This window comes from Hyaena hyaena, unplaced genomic scaffold, assembly GCF_003009895.1.
Source record: "Hyaena hyaena isolate Hyena2069 unplaced genomic scaffold, ASM300989v1 scaffold_130, whole genome shotgun sequence".
Classification (NCBI taxonomy): domain Eukaryota; kingdom Metazoa; phylum Chordata; class Mammalia; order Carnivora; family Hyaenidae; genus Hyaena; species Hyaena hyaena.
In genome coordinates this window covers 2,759,436-2,774,941 of record NW_024080762.1, presented here as the reverse complement: position 1 = coordinate 2,774,941, position 15,506 = coordinate 2,759,436, and the positions used below count along the sequence as shown (strand labels likewise).

Here is a 15,506-nt window from a genome sequence, read left to right as displayed (position 1 = left end):
AAGGGGAAACAAACAAACAAACAAAAAGAGATACTCATCACAAAAGCCAAAAAAGACATTTACTTATTTGCCAAACTTCTCAGTTCCCACAACATCGGGAGTTAAGGGCCTTGTTTTCAGACTAGCGTATTGGAAAAATACAGTACTGATCTTTGAGGTAAGAGAAACCTTTTTGGGTAGGATTCTCTTGAAAGGCTCTCAAGCAGTGATCCTTCGAAAGTCTGTTCACCATAAAGTGGATTTCTGGCAGAACAAAGAAGGAAAATAGTTGTGGCCTCTGGGGATTATTTCCTCTTCCCTTCTCTGTTCACAATAACCACCCGGAAGTGATATCAACTTTATCAAAACACACTTATTACTTCTATGCTTTATGGCACGGAATGTGCTTAGAACTTCCAATTCTGAAGAAAGTCCTCAAAACCCTTGAATAAAAATCAGGGTTTTATGGCAATTTTAAAACTGCAAATAATTTCATAGGATGACATATGTTATTTAACTTCTAACAAGATATAATTTCTGAATATCCTTCTTAACTCCAATGTCATGTTCTTTAAATTATAAAAATACCACCAAAATAAACACGGCTAGTGTGAGTTGTCAAGAGAGTATTAGTTAACTCACAAAAAAGAAAGCAGTTTTCTTCTCTCGAGTAGGATAAACTAGAACTTAGAATATGATCTCAGTACAAAATTTTATCGATATCTTATTCCTCCACTAAGAGCTCACACAAAAAAGAAGTATAACTAAACTTCTCATGAAATAGTTCATAAATAGAACATGTAGCCATGAAAGGCTAAATTCGATTATTTTACTTTTTCCTATACAGCCTATTCCAGTTAAGGGCTCTTTATAAGAACTTACTCACTGCCAAAAGCTATGTGCGGTGAATACATTCCACCCTTTTAATAGGCAGGTTTTACTGTTGTTCAGTTAAATCTACACTGTCTTGCCCTCCATTGAGAAGAAAATTAACAACACGGACTAACTTCCCAGCTATTAGTCTGCTTTTAAATTTACCTGTCAACTTACCGATGATCTTTAGACTAAGACAACTATAATTTACCAATTGCTTACACAGCTTCACAATTTCCGTACTCGTTTTATTAGAATCAAATATTTATCTAATCTTCAACACCTCTCAGATGATATCCATTTTCTCAACTTAGAATCCTACAATTTTCCAGCTTAAAGTGATCTGAGACATTACAAAGGCTAACTCGCCCTGCCTACAAATGATGGTATGTAAGACAGTCTTTAAACGCCCAAATATTTATCAGTCCATGGGAAGTGCTGAAAATGCAAACCTGTATCTATAGGAAGCAGTATAAACAAATAAGAATATCAGACAACATGACCTCCTGAAAGCTTTCCTTATTCTGCGGTGAATTTCCAACACACAGAATATTTATCGGAATGCAAGGAAAAATACATTTCAAAGCCAAAAAATGACTTCTGAATTATTCTAGCCAGCCTCCCTTTTCTGTGGGCAACCATGAAGAGTTAACTGAACATGGTTAAAGAGGCTTACTATCAAAGACAATGAAATTGTAATTCAAATCTCTTATTTAAGTTACTGTCATCAAAACACTCTAGAGGGCACCAGAAACAGTAATATGGGCTTTTGTGAAACTCCGAACACCAAGAACAGCTTTTCTTTGAAAATGAAGACCTTATTCAGCATATAGATACTTGATAAACACACAATGCAGTTTGCCTCTTTTTAAAAAGGTACAAAATACTTTTAATTAAAAAAGGGAATTACCTGTGAATCTGTCATGTACATTTGACCCTGTTTGAGAAGCATATCTTCTTTTCCTACATAAATCCAAATAAATGAGATCTTAACTGAAATATTCATACCCAAATAGGCTAAGAATTAATTTGATGCTATTATCCCTCCTCTCTTATTCAAACTAAAGAAAAGCATGAGTTGCAACATAAAATTTTCCTTGTTCTAAAATACCCGTTTTCCTTTATTTTTTCTGTACACATAAGGGAAGTATCTATATTCTTCCGAGTAAATACTAAGTTGGTTTTTAGAAATATATAAGATGGTTAGACTAAATAAGCTACAATTGTTATAGCTTTTATAACAGTTGTTATAAAATATAACATTGTTATAAAATATGTATCATAATCAGTCAAAATAAAAATGGTGTTCTTTACAGTTTATGGGATAAATATTACTATTGTGCTTTAAGGGTAATTTAATATTCACTAGGAAGCAAAAAATGGATTTTCTAGAGAGCTTATTTAGAACCAGCAAACAATAAACCAAAGTTAATACTAATTACGTATACTCTTAAGTAAGAAATAACTATTTATGTCATTTCTCATTTTAAGATGTTTCCCTGCTTTGAGACTGTATCCAAAGATTTTTCCAAATCAGAAAACTATGTTATGTTTCTTTTAATAAAAAAACAAGCTCCAAATATCGCAAGTTAAAAGTCTACTAATCGACAAGGCAAGTTTGGTAATTCATACAGTACCCAACTTAAAAATACAAGTGGCTAGGGAAAATCAGAGCCTCAGGATTACCAGATTTTATGTTAGAGGCTACAGCAGTGATCTTAACCTCTTCCGGTGTCGATGTGTTGAGGTGTAAACGCAACAGTTAGACAAAATAAACACGTAAACATTCTCCCTTATTTGACCTGGGTGAACGGGAATGATAATCTATGCTTCCATACTTACGGTTACTGAAATGACTTCCCGATCCTAAATGATCACTCTGAAATCAGAAGCATAAATTAAAACATTTCGGTGAATATTGCTTCATGGTGCTAAATTCTGTTATCTACTTTAGTTCTCAATGGTCCAGTCATTAAAACCACATTTTCAACATTCCTTGTTTCTCTTGAGTATTACTCTACCTTAAAACCACAAAAAAGACACAGCACTAGCAACAATTAGAGGGATCAGTTGGGAATAAACTACTTCACTAAGCATTTTAATAAAAGCAGCCAAGTGTTTCAAGGAAAAGTTTTATTGCTCAAAAGAAATTAAAAAAAAAAAAAAAACAAGCGGCAAATGAACTAAACAACTTGCAACACATGCTCTTTGCTGCGGCTTTACCTCGAAAGGGAGAATGTCACACATGCATCCAATACTCACTTTACCTCTGCTGCGAGCGGGAACCCTACCTCACTGTCTAAAATATTAGTGTAACCTCTTTTTCCTGAACTTATAAAATACAGAATACTTTGGAAGACAAAAGGAGACAGAGGGCAGAAAATGAAACTGAGGCACAGACCTACACCCAGTTAGGGTTATAGATCCATCAGTGTGTTGGTTAGGAAAAGGAGAATCAAAGAGACATTTTAGACACTCTGAGCTGAAGTATAGTTGAATTGCTTCTTTTTTATCAAGTCAGAGTCTAACATACAAACTAAAGATACACAGATGTGAAAGTCAAGAGTAAAATACACCAATGTGAAAGTTAACCAGGGGAGTGAAAGGCCTATACTCTGATAACTATAAAACTCTGATGAAAGAAATTGAAGATGACAGAAACAAATGGAAAGATAGTCCACGCTCACAGAGTTGAAGAATTAGTACTTTTAAAATGTCCATACTACCTTGGGGCTCCTAGGTGACTCAGTTGGTTAAGCATTGACCCCTGATTTCGGCTCAGTTCACGATCTCACGGTTCATGGGATCGAGCCCCACTAACAGTACAGAGCCTGCTTGGGATTCTCTCTCTCCCTCTCTCTCTGCCTCCTTCCCAGCCTGTGTGTACACACTCTCTCTCTTTCTCAAAATAAAAGAATACACTTTAATTTAAAAAAAATGTCCATACTACCCAAAGCAGTCTACAGATTCAATGCAATCCCTATCAAAATACCAACAGTATTTTTCACAGAACTAGAATAAATAATAGTAAAATTTGAATGGGACCACAAAGACCCCAAATGGCCCAAGCAATCTTGAGAAATACGAACAAAGCTGGAGGCATCACAATCCCAGGTTTCAAGATAAACGACAAAGCTATAGTAATCAAAACAGTACGGTGCTGGCCCCAAAACAGACACATAGATCAACAGAATAGAACAGAACAGAAAGCCCAGAAATAAATCCGTGCTCATACAGTCAACTAACCTACCACAAAGGAGGCAAGTATATACAATGGAGGAAAGATAGTCTCTTTAGCAAATGGTGCTGGGAAAACTGGACAGCTACATGCAAAAGAATGAAACTGGACCACTTTCTCATACCACACACAAAAGTAAGCTCAGAATGGATTAAAGACCTAAATGTGAGATGTGAAATCATAAAACTCATGGAAGAAAACACAGACAGTAATCCCGTTCACATCAGCCACAACATTTTTCTAGATAGGTCTCCTGTGGCAAAGGAAACAAAGCAAAAAATAAATTACCGGGACCACATCAAAGCAAAAAGCCTTTGCGCAGTAAAGGAAACTATCAACAAAATACAAAAGCTACCTCATGAATGGGAAAGGATGTTTGTAAATCAGATATCATATATCTGATCAGGAATTCATATCAAAAATATAGGAAGGACTTACACAAGCCAACCCTCCCCCAAATAATCCAATTTAAAAAAATAGGCAGAAAACCTCATCAGACATTTTTCCAAAGAAGACACACAGATGGCCAACAGATGCATGAAAAGATGCTCAGCATCACTAATCATGGAAATGCAACTGAAGTCACAATGAGATACCACCTCACACCTGTCGTAATGGCCAGTATCAGAAAGAAGTAACAAACATTGGTGAGGATGTGGAGAAAAAAGGAAACCTTGTGCACTGTTGGTAGGAATGTACACTATGGTGTGGTCACTATGAAAAACAGTATGGAGTTTCCTCAAAAAATTAAGAGTAGAAATACGCCATATGATCCGGCAACACCATTACTGGATAATTTATCCAAAGAAAACAAAAACACCAATTTGGAAAGATACACGCATTATGTACAACAGCCAAGGTGTGGGAGCAACCCAAATGTCCACCCATAGATGAACAGACACGGAAGATGTGGCATATGTACACACTTACACACACCAAGAAACTGTTTGTCATTTGCAAAACATGGATGGACCTCGAGGGTATTACGCTAAGTGAAGTAAATGAGACAGAGAAAGACAAATACACTTAGATGTGAAATCCCAAAAATAAAACAAATGAACAAACAAACAAAAAGCAGAAACAGATCCACAACTATAGAGAACAGTGTTATGGATGCCAAAGGGCAGGAGGCAGGGGAGTGGGCCAAACGAGGAAGAGGAGTGGGAGACACAGTCTTCTAGCTGTGGAATGAATAAGTCCTGGGAATAAAAGGCAACAGTATAGGGAATAGTATTGTAATAGCGTTGTATGGTGACAGATGGTAACTATGCTCGTGGTGAGCACAGCATAACATACAGAGTTGTCAAATCAACAATTTGTACAGTTGAAACTAATGTCGCTTCATACGTCAACTATTTTCAATTCAAAAAGCGATATGCGGACGTAGTTCATGTTTGTGTATCCGTGGGTATTAGTACTAATAGCTACATGTCAAGGTTGTATAGGTGACTGCAGTAAAAATGGTCCATAGCTCTATAATTTAATGCCACCTCCACTAATCTTTAGTGCCCCAAGGGTATGGAAAGATGTCTGTAACTTAGTTAAACTCTTTGTTCTATGTAATATTAAATACTAGAGTCTGCAATAGTTGCTAAATGGGCTTTTACATGTATGGGTTGGGGGGAGGCCTATCCACATAAGGAGCTCAAAAACTTAGTTTGGGTTTATTACCTTTACTTGATTACTCAAATAAAAATGGACAGATGAGTTGTAACATAAAATTAGTCTCATTCTAAAATACTCATATTTGGGGCACCTGGGTGGCTCAGTCGGTTAAGCCTCTGACTTCAGCTCAGGTCATGATCTCGCAGTTCATGGGTTCGAGCCTCGCGTCGGGCTGTGTGCTGACAGCTAGCTCAGAGCCGGGAGCCTGTCTTCGGATTCTGTGTCTCCCTCTCTCTCTGACCCTCCCCTGCTCATGCTATCTCTCTATCTGTCTCAAAAAAACTAAATAAATAAAACATTAAAAAATAAATAAATAAATAAATAAATAAAATACCCATATTTTTTCCCATTTTTTTCCTACAAACATAAGGGAACTGTCCACCTATTATATACATACACAATGCAGCATTTCTGTTGGCAGCTTATGAGGAACTTTTAGCATGTGAGAGGGCACGGTAGTAGATATTCAATATTCATAAATAATGCATTCTTAGTTTTTAATGGCTGCTTTCACAAATACTGGGTACCATGTAAAGTGGACCCTCAAATTACTTTTCGAAAGTTAGACCTCATTTCTGGTATAAAAATTCATCAAAATGAATACGTATCGACTAGAGAAGATGTCCCCACTATAACACGTGCAAAAGTTACAAACCATTATTTCCACCTGTTGGCTGAATGTGTACATAACCCAAGTTATGCACAAAGCAAGCTACGGAAGGAGAGCAGTCAGGTACTAAGTGCTGGGAATATAGGTGTGTTTACTTCCTGCTTTTAGTTTATATTTTCTCAGTTTTCTAAAATAAATCATGTCTTGGTTTTACAAGAAAAAAGGTGCTGTTTTTCTATCACATATGAGAACCTTACTGAAAATTACAGACTTGACTCCAAGTTTGTCTAAAGCTACAGAAAAAACATGTTGGTCTGAAGATGTGAGAGTCCGCTCATAGAAGAAAATACAAAAATGGCACCCAGTTATAGGTATCCAGCTTTGATGACTACCTCAAAAATCCTATATTCACAACTGTATTTTCTCATTCAAGCCCTTTTGAGGATAAAACTGGTCAGACTGCCTGGGTTCAAGTTCTAGCCCTGCCACTTGCCATGTATCGAGCTTCCCCCTCCTCTCCCTGCCTCAGTCTCCTCACTTACAAAGTGGAGATAAAAGTAAAACCTACCACACAGAGTTGCTGTGTTTCGGAAATGCATGTGAAGTGCATGGGGTGGTTTCTAGCACATGGCTGTGCTAATGAAATGTTAGCTATTACGAGTTTCACTATTAACCTTAAAAACCAACATCTCCAAGTGTGAAAGATAGAAGCCCCTAGGCTAGTTCTAAATTAGCCTATAAACCTGTATTTCTGAATAATCTTCAGGATTCAGTCGTATAAATGCAGACATGCTTTTATTTTTTTTAATGTATCAAGGTATAAAATACATGAATATTAAGTGTACGGTGCAATAAATTTCTGCATATGTGCGCCCTGTGTAATACAACCCAGATCTAGAATATTCCCCACATCCCCAGAAGCTTCTTCATGTCCCTAGTCAGTAACCCCACACCAAAAGGTGGCCTCTACTCTGACCTTGATCACTGCAAATTCGTTTGGTCTGATTCCAAATTTCTAACATAAAAAAAAAAAGAATCAGACGCTTAACTGAATTTCCTACTATCTGTGTCTGATTGCTTTCGTGCAACATTACGTCTGTGAGATCTATCCATGTCCTTACGTGTTTTCACAGCTTTGTGCATTTGTTCCATTTACAAAGAAAAAAACTACTTTTGCTGTGTACTTTGGAGTTCTAGTCCCCAGTGAAGATAAAAGATTCACACTGAATCAGCCACCTTCTTCAGGGAGTCCAGTGATGAACATTTATAAAATATATACTGTGGCCTTTCAAAACAAACCTGTGCAGTTAAAAGTCGGGAGAGTGGTCACTATTGGCGCAAGAAGTACGGGTAGTGACAGGAAGCAAGAATGAGGGGGGCTTCTAGATACTGGAGATGTTGTTTCTTGATCTTGGCGTGTTTGACTTAGGAAAGTGCTTCAACCTATATATACTTGAACATGTGCATACTATAATGTATACTGTATTTCAACACATTAAAAAAAAACAAAACAAAACATGACTTTGGAAAAACTAAGAGCTCACTGATCCAACCGAAGTTGAGTATAGGATCTGAGATTTATTAAGACCCCCCTCTCACCCAAGTGTTCCACTTACTGCATATATACGCAGACTCCTGTCTGAGATCATTCTGGAAAGCTACTATTCATTTACGACACCTGTTATTATCACCATCCTAACCACTGCAGATTGACAGGTAAGAGTACGCGAAGTTTGGGAAAGGTAAAGAGGGACAAAGAGGAAAGCTAGGAAGGAGACACTTGGGCGGAAGTGAATGCCAGGCACACACTGGTCCATTTCAGTGGCCTAGTTTACCCTTGACGACAAGTCTGTGGAGAGAGGGACCAGCCCCCCAGTTTGGCAAAAGCGGGGACAAGCTCAGAGACTGGAAGTGGGCTGCCTGAGGTTGCACAATAAAGAAAAAAGGGATCATTCAAATGTAAGCCTGACCCAAAGCTTCTTATCACTGCTTATTACACGTTTTATGGAATAATTTATTTAGGCTTTCTATACCTCAAAATATTTGAATCGATTTTTCAGAGCCTCAATAGTTCTCAGGCTCTCTTCATGTTGCTTTTCTTTGGCTGCCAAAAGGGACTTCAGCTTTTCTTTCTGAAATAGAAAGGAGTAAAGACAGAGCGAAATCATTTTGTGCTTGAACCCGGGTTAAAAATGTGTTTCAGAAAATGCAAATTAGAATTACTTTAATTTATGTTTAGTATTTTTAGCTATTAGTAGAGTTGGAAATTTCTACAAGTATACTAACATGTGATATATCCCAACAAGGCTGTCAAAAATTCAAATGTCTGTTGCTTGTTTCAAAGCTTATTGTTTTCAGACATTTTATTCGTAATGTTTAGAACTCAGCATCTTTTCATAAGAAGTTTCATTCCCAGAAAATGAGCCTTTTGGAGGCAATAACAACAAAATGTTTATGACAACCCACGCTACTATACTCAGAACGTATTTTCACAGTCACTGTCGGTTTTGTTTTCCCCTTTCGGCAATAACCAGAAAGAGAATCTTTGTCCCCATCTCCGTCCAAGATTCAAACGTCTCCTGCAGTACCATCTTCCATTTACATGAGAGTTTATATCTTTAAAGTAGCATTTATCATCCTACCTCATTTTCCAGATCATCGGCAACCATTACTTCCTGAAGTTAAAAAGGAGAAATGTATTTTCATTATTAAAAGGCATCAGCTTGGCGAGTATCTTTTTAGAAGGCTGGCACAGGTCTTTGGGCTTGGGAATGAGGACATAAACACATGCCTTTAGGAGACCAATTCTGTGGCCTGAGCTCTCATTCTAAGCAGGCTCAGATGCACTGATTCTTCTGAGAACTCATCAAGTATCAACTCCTACTTGCTCCTCTTCCTCATGTCTTCTGTCTGTGCCTTCCTCTCCAATCCTGGGCCTCAACTATAGTTCAGAGCTTTGCTATTACCATATACCAACAGCATGCTCCGTTCTTCTATGTGACACTGAAAGTTTCCTGTAAAGATCCCAGGAAGATACAACTTTCTTCAAGGGCAAGGACATGGTTGTACCTCCTTTAGCATCCAGCACCATGACTTAACGTGATGGGAGATCATTAATGATTTCTATCAAGGATAACTACTGGTAGCAAAGCATTAAAAAAAGGTTTTTTTTAGATGACGTAAATTATTTACCTCATTCAGCTGTAGCTGTAAACCATTGACTTTATCCAGTAATATTCTCTGTTCTTGCTGAATTTTTCTCAACCTGTCTTTCAAATCTTCATTTTCAAACTCCAGATCCTTAAAGAGTAAAGATAACAGGTGCTAGACTGGCCATAAGAGAGCAATTCTTATGGAAGAAAAATGTAAAAGCAGTTTGCTATCATGTGTGGATGTCTACGTATATAAAACAGCTTTAAGTCCAAAGATACAATAGTTTCGATGACACTTAAAGGACTTAAAATTTACAGATCAGAAATCATACAAAGCACACTCATTTTATTGTGCTTCGTGGATACCGTGTTTTTTACAAACTGAAGGTCTGTGGTAAACCTCCACTGAGCAAGTCTATCGGCATCATTTTCCAACAGCATTTGCTCACGCTGTGTCTCTGTGTCTCATTTTGGTAACTCTCTCAATGTTTGAAACTTTTGAATTATTATATTTGTTATGGGGACCTGCGGTCAGTAATCCTTGAAGATACCACTGTAATTCTCTCAGGGAAGCATGAACCGTGTCAATCTCAGAGGACAAACTTAACCAATAAATATTGGCCGTTCCTCCATCTCTCTCCCTCTCCTCAGGCCTCCCTATTCCCTGAGTCACAACAATATTGAAATTAGGCCAATGAACAACTCTACAGTAGCCTCCAACTGTTCTAGTGAAAGGAATCATACGTCTCTCACTTTAAATCAAAAGCTAAAAATGTTGATGCTTGAGGAAGGCATGTCAGAAGCTGAGAAAGACTCAAAGTTGGGTCTCTTGCACCAGTTAGCCAAGTTGTGTATGCAAAGGGAAAGTTCTCTAAGGAAAAAGGCTACTCCAGTGAGCGTATGGATGATAAGAAAGCAAAACAGACTGACTGCCACGGGAAGAAAGTTTTAGCGGTCTGGATAGAAGATCAAACCAGAATTATCCACGACATACCATTAGGCCAAATCCAGAGCAAGGTCCTAACTCTATTCAATTCTATGAAGCCTGCTAACACATCACCCATGCTACATCCCATGGATCAAGGAGTAATTCCAACTTTCAAGGCTTATTAGTTAAGAAATACATTTTGGGGGCACCCGAGTGGCTCAGTCAGTTAAGCATCTGCCTTCGGCTCAGGTCATGATCTCACAGTTTGGAGCTCGAACCCCACATGGGGCTCTCTGCTGTCCATGCAGAGACTACTTCAGATCCTCTGTCCCCCTCTCTCTCTGCCCCTCCTTGGCTTGCTCTCTTTCTCTCTAAAAAATAAATTTAAAAAAATTTTTAATAAAAAAAGAAATGCATTTTGTATGGCTGCCTTAGATAGAGATTCTTCTGATGGATCTGGGCAAAGTAAATTGAAAACCTTCTGGAAAGGATTCCCCTTTCTAGATGCCGTTAGGAACATTTGTGATGAATGGGAAGAGGTTAAAATATCCACGTGGACAGGCGTTTGTTAGAAGTGGATTCCAGTCCTCATGGAGGACTTTGAGGGGTTCGAACCTTCAGTGCAGGAAGTAACTACAGATGTGCTGCAAACAGCAAGAAAATCTGAGTTAGCAGTGGAGCCTAAACGTGGGACTGAACTCCATGATAAAACTAATGACTTGAGATTTGCTTTTTATGGATGAAAGTGGTTTCCTGAGATAGAATCTACTTCTGGTGAAGATATTAGAAAGATTATTGAAATGACAACAAAGGATTTAGAATATGACATAAACTTAGTTGATAGAGAAACTCAGAGAAAGGGTTTGAAAGGACCAGCTCCAGTTTTAGTGTTTATTTCTTTATTTTTGAGGGAGAGGGAGGGAGAGGAGGGAGGGAGAGGGAGTGGGGAGGGGAGGTAGGGGAGGGGCAGAAAGAGAATTCCAAGCAGCAGGCTCCACGCTGTCAGCACGGAGCCTGATGCAAGGCTCAAACTCACAAACCGTGAGATCGTGACCTGAGCTGAAATCAAGAGTCAGACCCTTAACCAACTGAGCCGGCCAGGCACCCCAGCAATTAAGTGTTTTTAAATTATGGCATATACATTGGTTATTTTTAAATACAATGCTACCTTGCACTTAACAAGCTATAGTAAAATGCAGAAATAACTTGTGTATATACTGGGAAACTACAAAGTTAACTTGACTCACATTCTTGCAACATTTGCATTGTTGCAATATTCGCTTTATTGTGATGGTCTGGAACTGAACGGCAGTGTCTCCGAGGGGTGCCTGTGGACTATGGGACTATGCTATCTAATTAATACAAGTGTACACAACACAGCAAACCATAGTGATTCTAAATACAAAATAAGAGAATCCTCTGGAAATAGAAGAATATGCCATTTCAACTTCTGGTTAACACTCCTCAAATTCATAAGAGTGTTCTAATGCTGTTGGTAAATGAATTATTATTTCAGTGCTCTGATGACATAATGAAGGCTCCAATTTAGGGCTATAGTTCACTTTCTTAATACTGCATAATAAACTATGAAAGGGCAAATAAAATAAAATGCTTATATCATATGGAAAACAGCTATACAATTTATATTTTAATGGTGTTTCAGTCATAAAATAAACCATTGAATTATGGAAGCTTCCTTTGACATTAATCCACATAATAATTATTTTTTGAACACTTTGACGAACAGAAAATGTGTGGTTAACAAATGATTTTTTAAATTAAATTAAAAAATACTTGCACTAAAGTAAATATTTATATTAATAACCATCATTTTTAATCACAATATTTAATTTTGTATTCATCTTTGAAAATATATACAAATTTCGGTATTTATGGCTCTAAACAGATATATTTAAATCAATAAAAAATGATATAAAGTTGTTCGATTATTTGCTTCCTAATACATATTAAAGCAATACTTTCTGTCAGATGCTACAACCCAAACATTCATATCAAAAGTCAATTCTTTTACAAGAGACGGCAAGAAAAGAGAATCACAAAACATACCAGGCAGCCCTTCTTTCTCCCACTCATTTTCCCCCATTTCTGGCACCTTCTCCTCACATGACCCCACTACAAACCACATTGGAATTCTCTGCAAAGGAAGACAGCACTTTTACCTGAATGTTTTGATGCTCCCTCTGACCTGACTTCATATTGACTTCATCTAGCAGGTACGGCAAATTTCGCTCGGGTGAAACATCAGAGAACGCAGGTTAGCAAGTGTGACTACAGAAAGGGACATTTTCCTCAGCAGGCAATCTCTCCAATCAGCGACCTGCAGCTTAGCCAACATTAAACTTCGCTGCACATGACACAAGGTGGCAGTGTTTCCACTTAAAACTCCAAATGGGTGGCATCTTTACGTTTTAAACCACTCAGCTATAATTTATTTTAAAATACTAAGGCATAACAAAACTTAAACTCTGAATTGTTAAAGGTTTGTTTTAGCTAACGTCACCAAGACTTAAAAAGTAGGATTCATACTAGACACAAAACGAACTTTGCATTGTAAGGCATCACCAACCGTTCCCAAAGGAACAATCTAGTATCTAAAACGAAGAAGGAGGGAGGAGTTACATCAATGTTGAAATGAAATATGGAAATTATTTATTTCCCTAAGCACTGATAAAATAAAATATCAAAGGCTGTGGGAAGAAAGAGATGGACAATCTTCTGGCTGGAACTACGTAAAAGATCTCTAAATACATGTGGTTTTGTACACTTACTACTTTGAAACCTTCTTCTCTCCTACAGATTTGCTTTAATAAAAACATTAACAAGAGAGCATCTAACTTTTTTTTTGGCTCCAACCGACCTTTTAGTCTACATAATAGTTTAGAAAACTATGGTCTTCCTTTTTGAGAGCTTGGGGGGAAAAAAAAAAGCTAATACTTTAATTCTCCAAGATATTTTGTTTTTTACAAAACAAAATATTTTATTTTTGTTTTGTATTCTTTGTGGAGTTTTGTTTAACCAAGTGTTTTAACTACCGTTCTAATGAGAGGGGCAAAGGTCGCATTAGACAGAGATTCCATAGCCACTACTTGGCCCAAACTACATTTCGAGCCTTGTTCCTTCCAGCAAAGGACTGGTCTTCATGTGAGATCTGACCTGCTTCCTCATTCCACCTTCACCCCCGCCTTCCCTTCAGAGGGCCCTTCATCATCTGGCCCCTGCTTACCTCGCCTGCCTCTTCTCCTCCTGGGTCATGTGCATATCACTCCTCTACTCTGACCTTCTACTGCCCCGTGGCCGTGTTAAACGTGTTCCTGTATCAGGGGGCTGGCACCTCCCTTCCCTTGGCCCCGTGAGGGTTCTCCTACAGAGCCCTGCGCTCCCTTCTCGCTTCCTTCAGACATCTGCTCAAATGTCACTTCCTGAGAGAGGCCTTTGCTGACCACGCCATCTGAAATAGCTTCTTGCCCTCTCCTTCTTCATCCCCTAATCCTGTTCCACCTTTCTTCAAAGTGCATGCCAGGATGCTGAATGCTAGTATTTGCTTATTTTTCCCTTCTCTCCCTAGGGGAGAGCAGCGCAAGGCAGGGACTTCGCACGACACTATGATTCCACGGCACTTAGGACAGTAACTGGCATATGGTGGGTGCGCCACAGACGTCTGTGAAGCAAACAACTGAAGAAGTCCTATTTTTGAAACTATACTGTGGTCTTCTTACTATCAGGGATCAGCTGTCCCCCAGTACGGGAACAAATCCTATTTACAGCAGGCGTTTTAAAATGCGTTCAATAAATAATGGGAGCAAATGAGTTTTACTGTTCCTGGCAGAATATTAACTCCATGTGTTCACTTAGCTAACTCCTAGAGCACTAAACAGAATACCATTCCCACATTAATATTTGATCACTGTTTCTCTTAAATGCCTCTATAATTCAGAAATCACGTCTGTCTGATCCCATGGAAGATGACTGATGCAGACATAACAGGGCACTTTTTTTTTTCCACTTGACTCCAACTTAGGTTGTGTGAGGCATGGAAGAGAAGGGTGAAATGGCTGCACTGGATGGAAGGGTAAAAGTGAAGGCAGACATGACCCATGCATGAAGTATTACTTAATTCTGATGGATGGAAAGGGAAAACATGCTTTCGGATGGCTTTCAGATTCGAGGGAGAGGTAGAGGAAATGATGCTCAGAAAAAATGATGACCACAGTGTCTCAGAGGGTACCTGGTGCCTCTCTCCGGGGTTTGCAAGTGCTCAGGTGCTTCTAGAGAAAAGCTGAAAGCCTGGAAGGGAAGAGCCAAAAGAAGAGGAAAGCCGCCTACACTAGCTTTTGAGCAAGATGGGGACAGCGCACTACACCAGCCCCCTTACTCTAGCCTAAAGAGATCAGGGGGAAACAGGAAGACATTTACTGAGATAGGGACACAAAACCAGGGTTACACAGTGTTTTGTTAACAACTTAGTACAGAGTGTGAATTATTTCACGTATTGTGTTTCAAAGTCCTCTTTAAATACTGATAAGGCAAAAAAAAAAAAAAAAAAGTGCAAAGAAAGCAAAATATTAACCATGGTACTGAAATCACAATATACAATTAGTTTTGAATTCTGTTTTCTTCACTTCTTATTGCGTTGGAAGAATTTTCCCAGATTCCCAGATTGGTTAACAGTTTGCTCTCTTATTAAGGGAGAATAGAGGAAGGGGCACCTGTGTTGCTCAGATGGTTAAACGTCTGACTTTGGCTCAGGTCATGATCTCACAGTTTGAGCCCCACGTTGGGCTCTGTGCTGACAACTCAGAGCCTGAAGCAGGCTATGTCTCTCCTCTCTCTGGCCTTCCCCCACTTGTGCTCTTTCTCTCTCAAAAATAAATAAATGTAAAAAAAAAATTTTTTTAAAAGGGAAAACGGAGGAAACTGTTGTTAATGATCTACTAGACTAAAATTCATCATTTAAGTCTCAGCAAGGTACAGTATCTCATATTTGAAAGGGCTGGAGGCTCAAGGCTGGCAATCAGGAGGCTATTTATTTCCCATTGGATA

General features: G+C 38.4%; 1 protein-coding gene across 1 annotated transcript in view; it reads right to left on the bottom strand.

Annotated features, from left to right (window-relative positions):
• Nucleotides 1–15,506, bottom strand: part of UACA (uveal autoantigen with coiled-coil domains and ankyrin repeats) — a 91,839-nt gene that overhangs the window by 10,316 nt on the left and 66,017 nt on the right. Inside the window, exons 10-15 of the mRNA XM_039237866.1 lie at nucleotides 12,626–12,694; nucleotides 9,558–9,665; nucleotides 9,008–9,040; nucleotides 8,399–8,497; nucleotides 2,695–2,731; nucleotides 1,763–1,815 (exon numbers count right to left, since the gene is read on the bottom strand). Of these exons, the coding sequence (XP_039093797.1) occupies nucleotides 1,763–1,815; nucleotides 2,695–2,731; nucleotides 8,399–8,497; nucleotides 9,008–9,040; nucleotides 9,558–9,665; nucleotides 12,626–12,694 (399 nt within the window). The remainder of the gene's footprint in view (nucleotides 1–1,762; nucleotides 1,816–2,694; nucleotides 2,732–8,398; nucleotides 8,498–9,007; nucleotides 9,041–9,557; nucleotides 9,666–12,625; nucleotides 12,695–15,506) is intronic.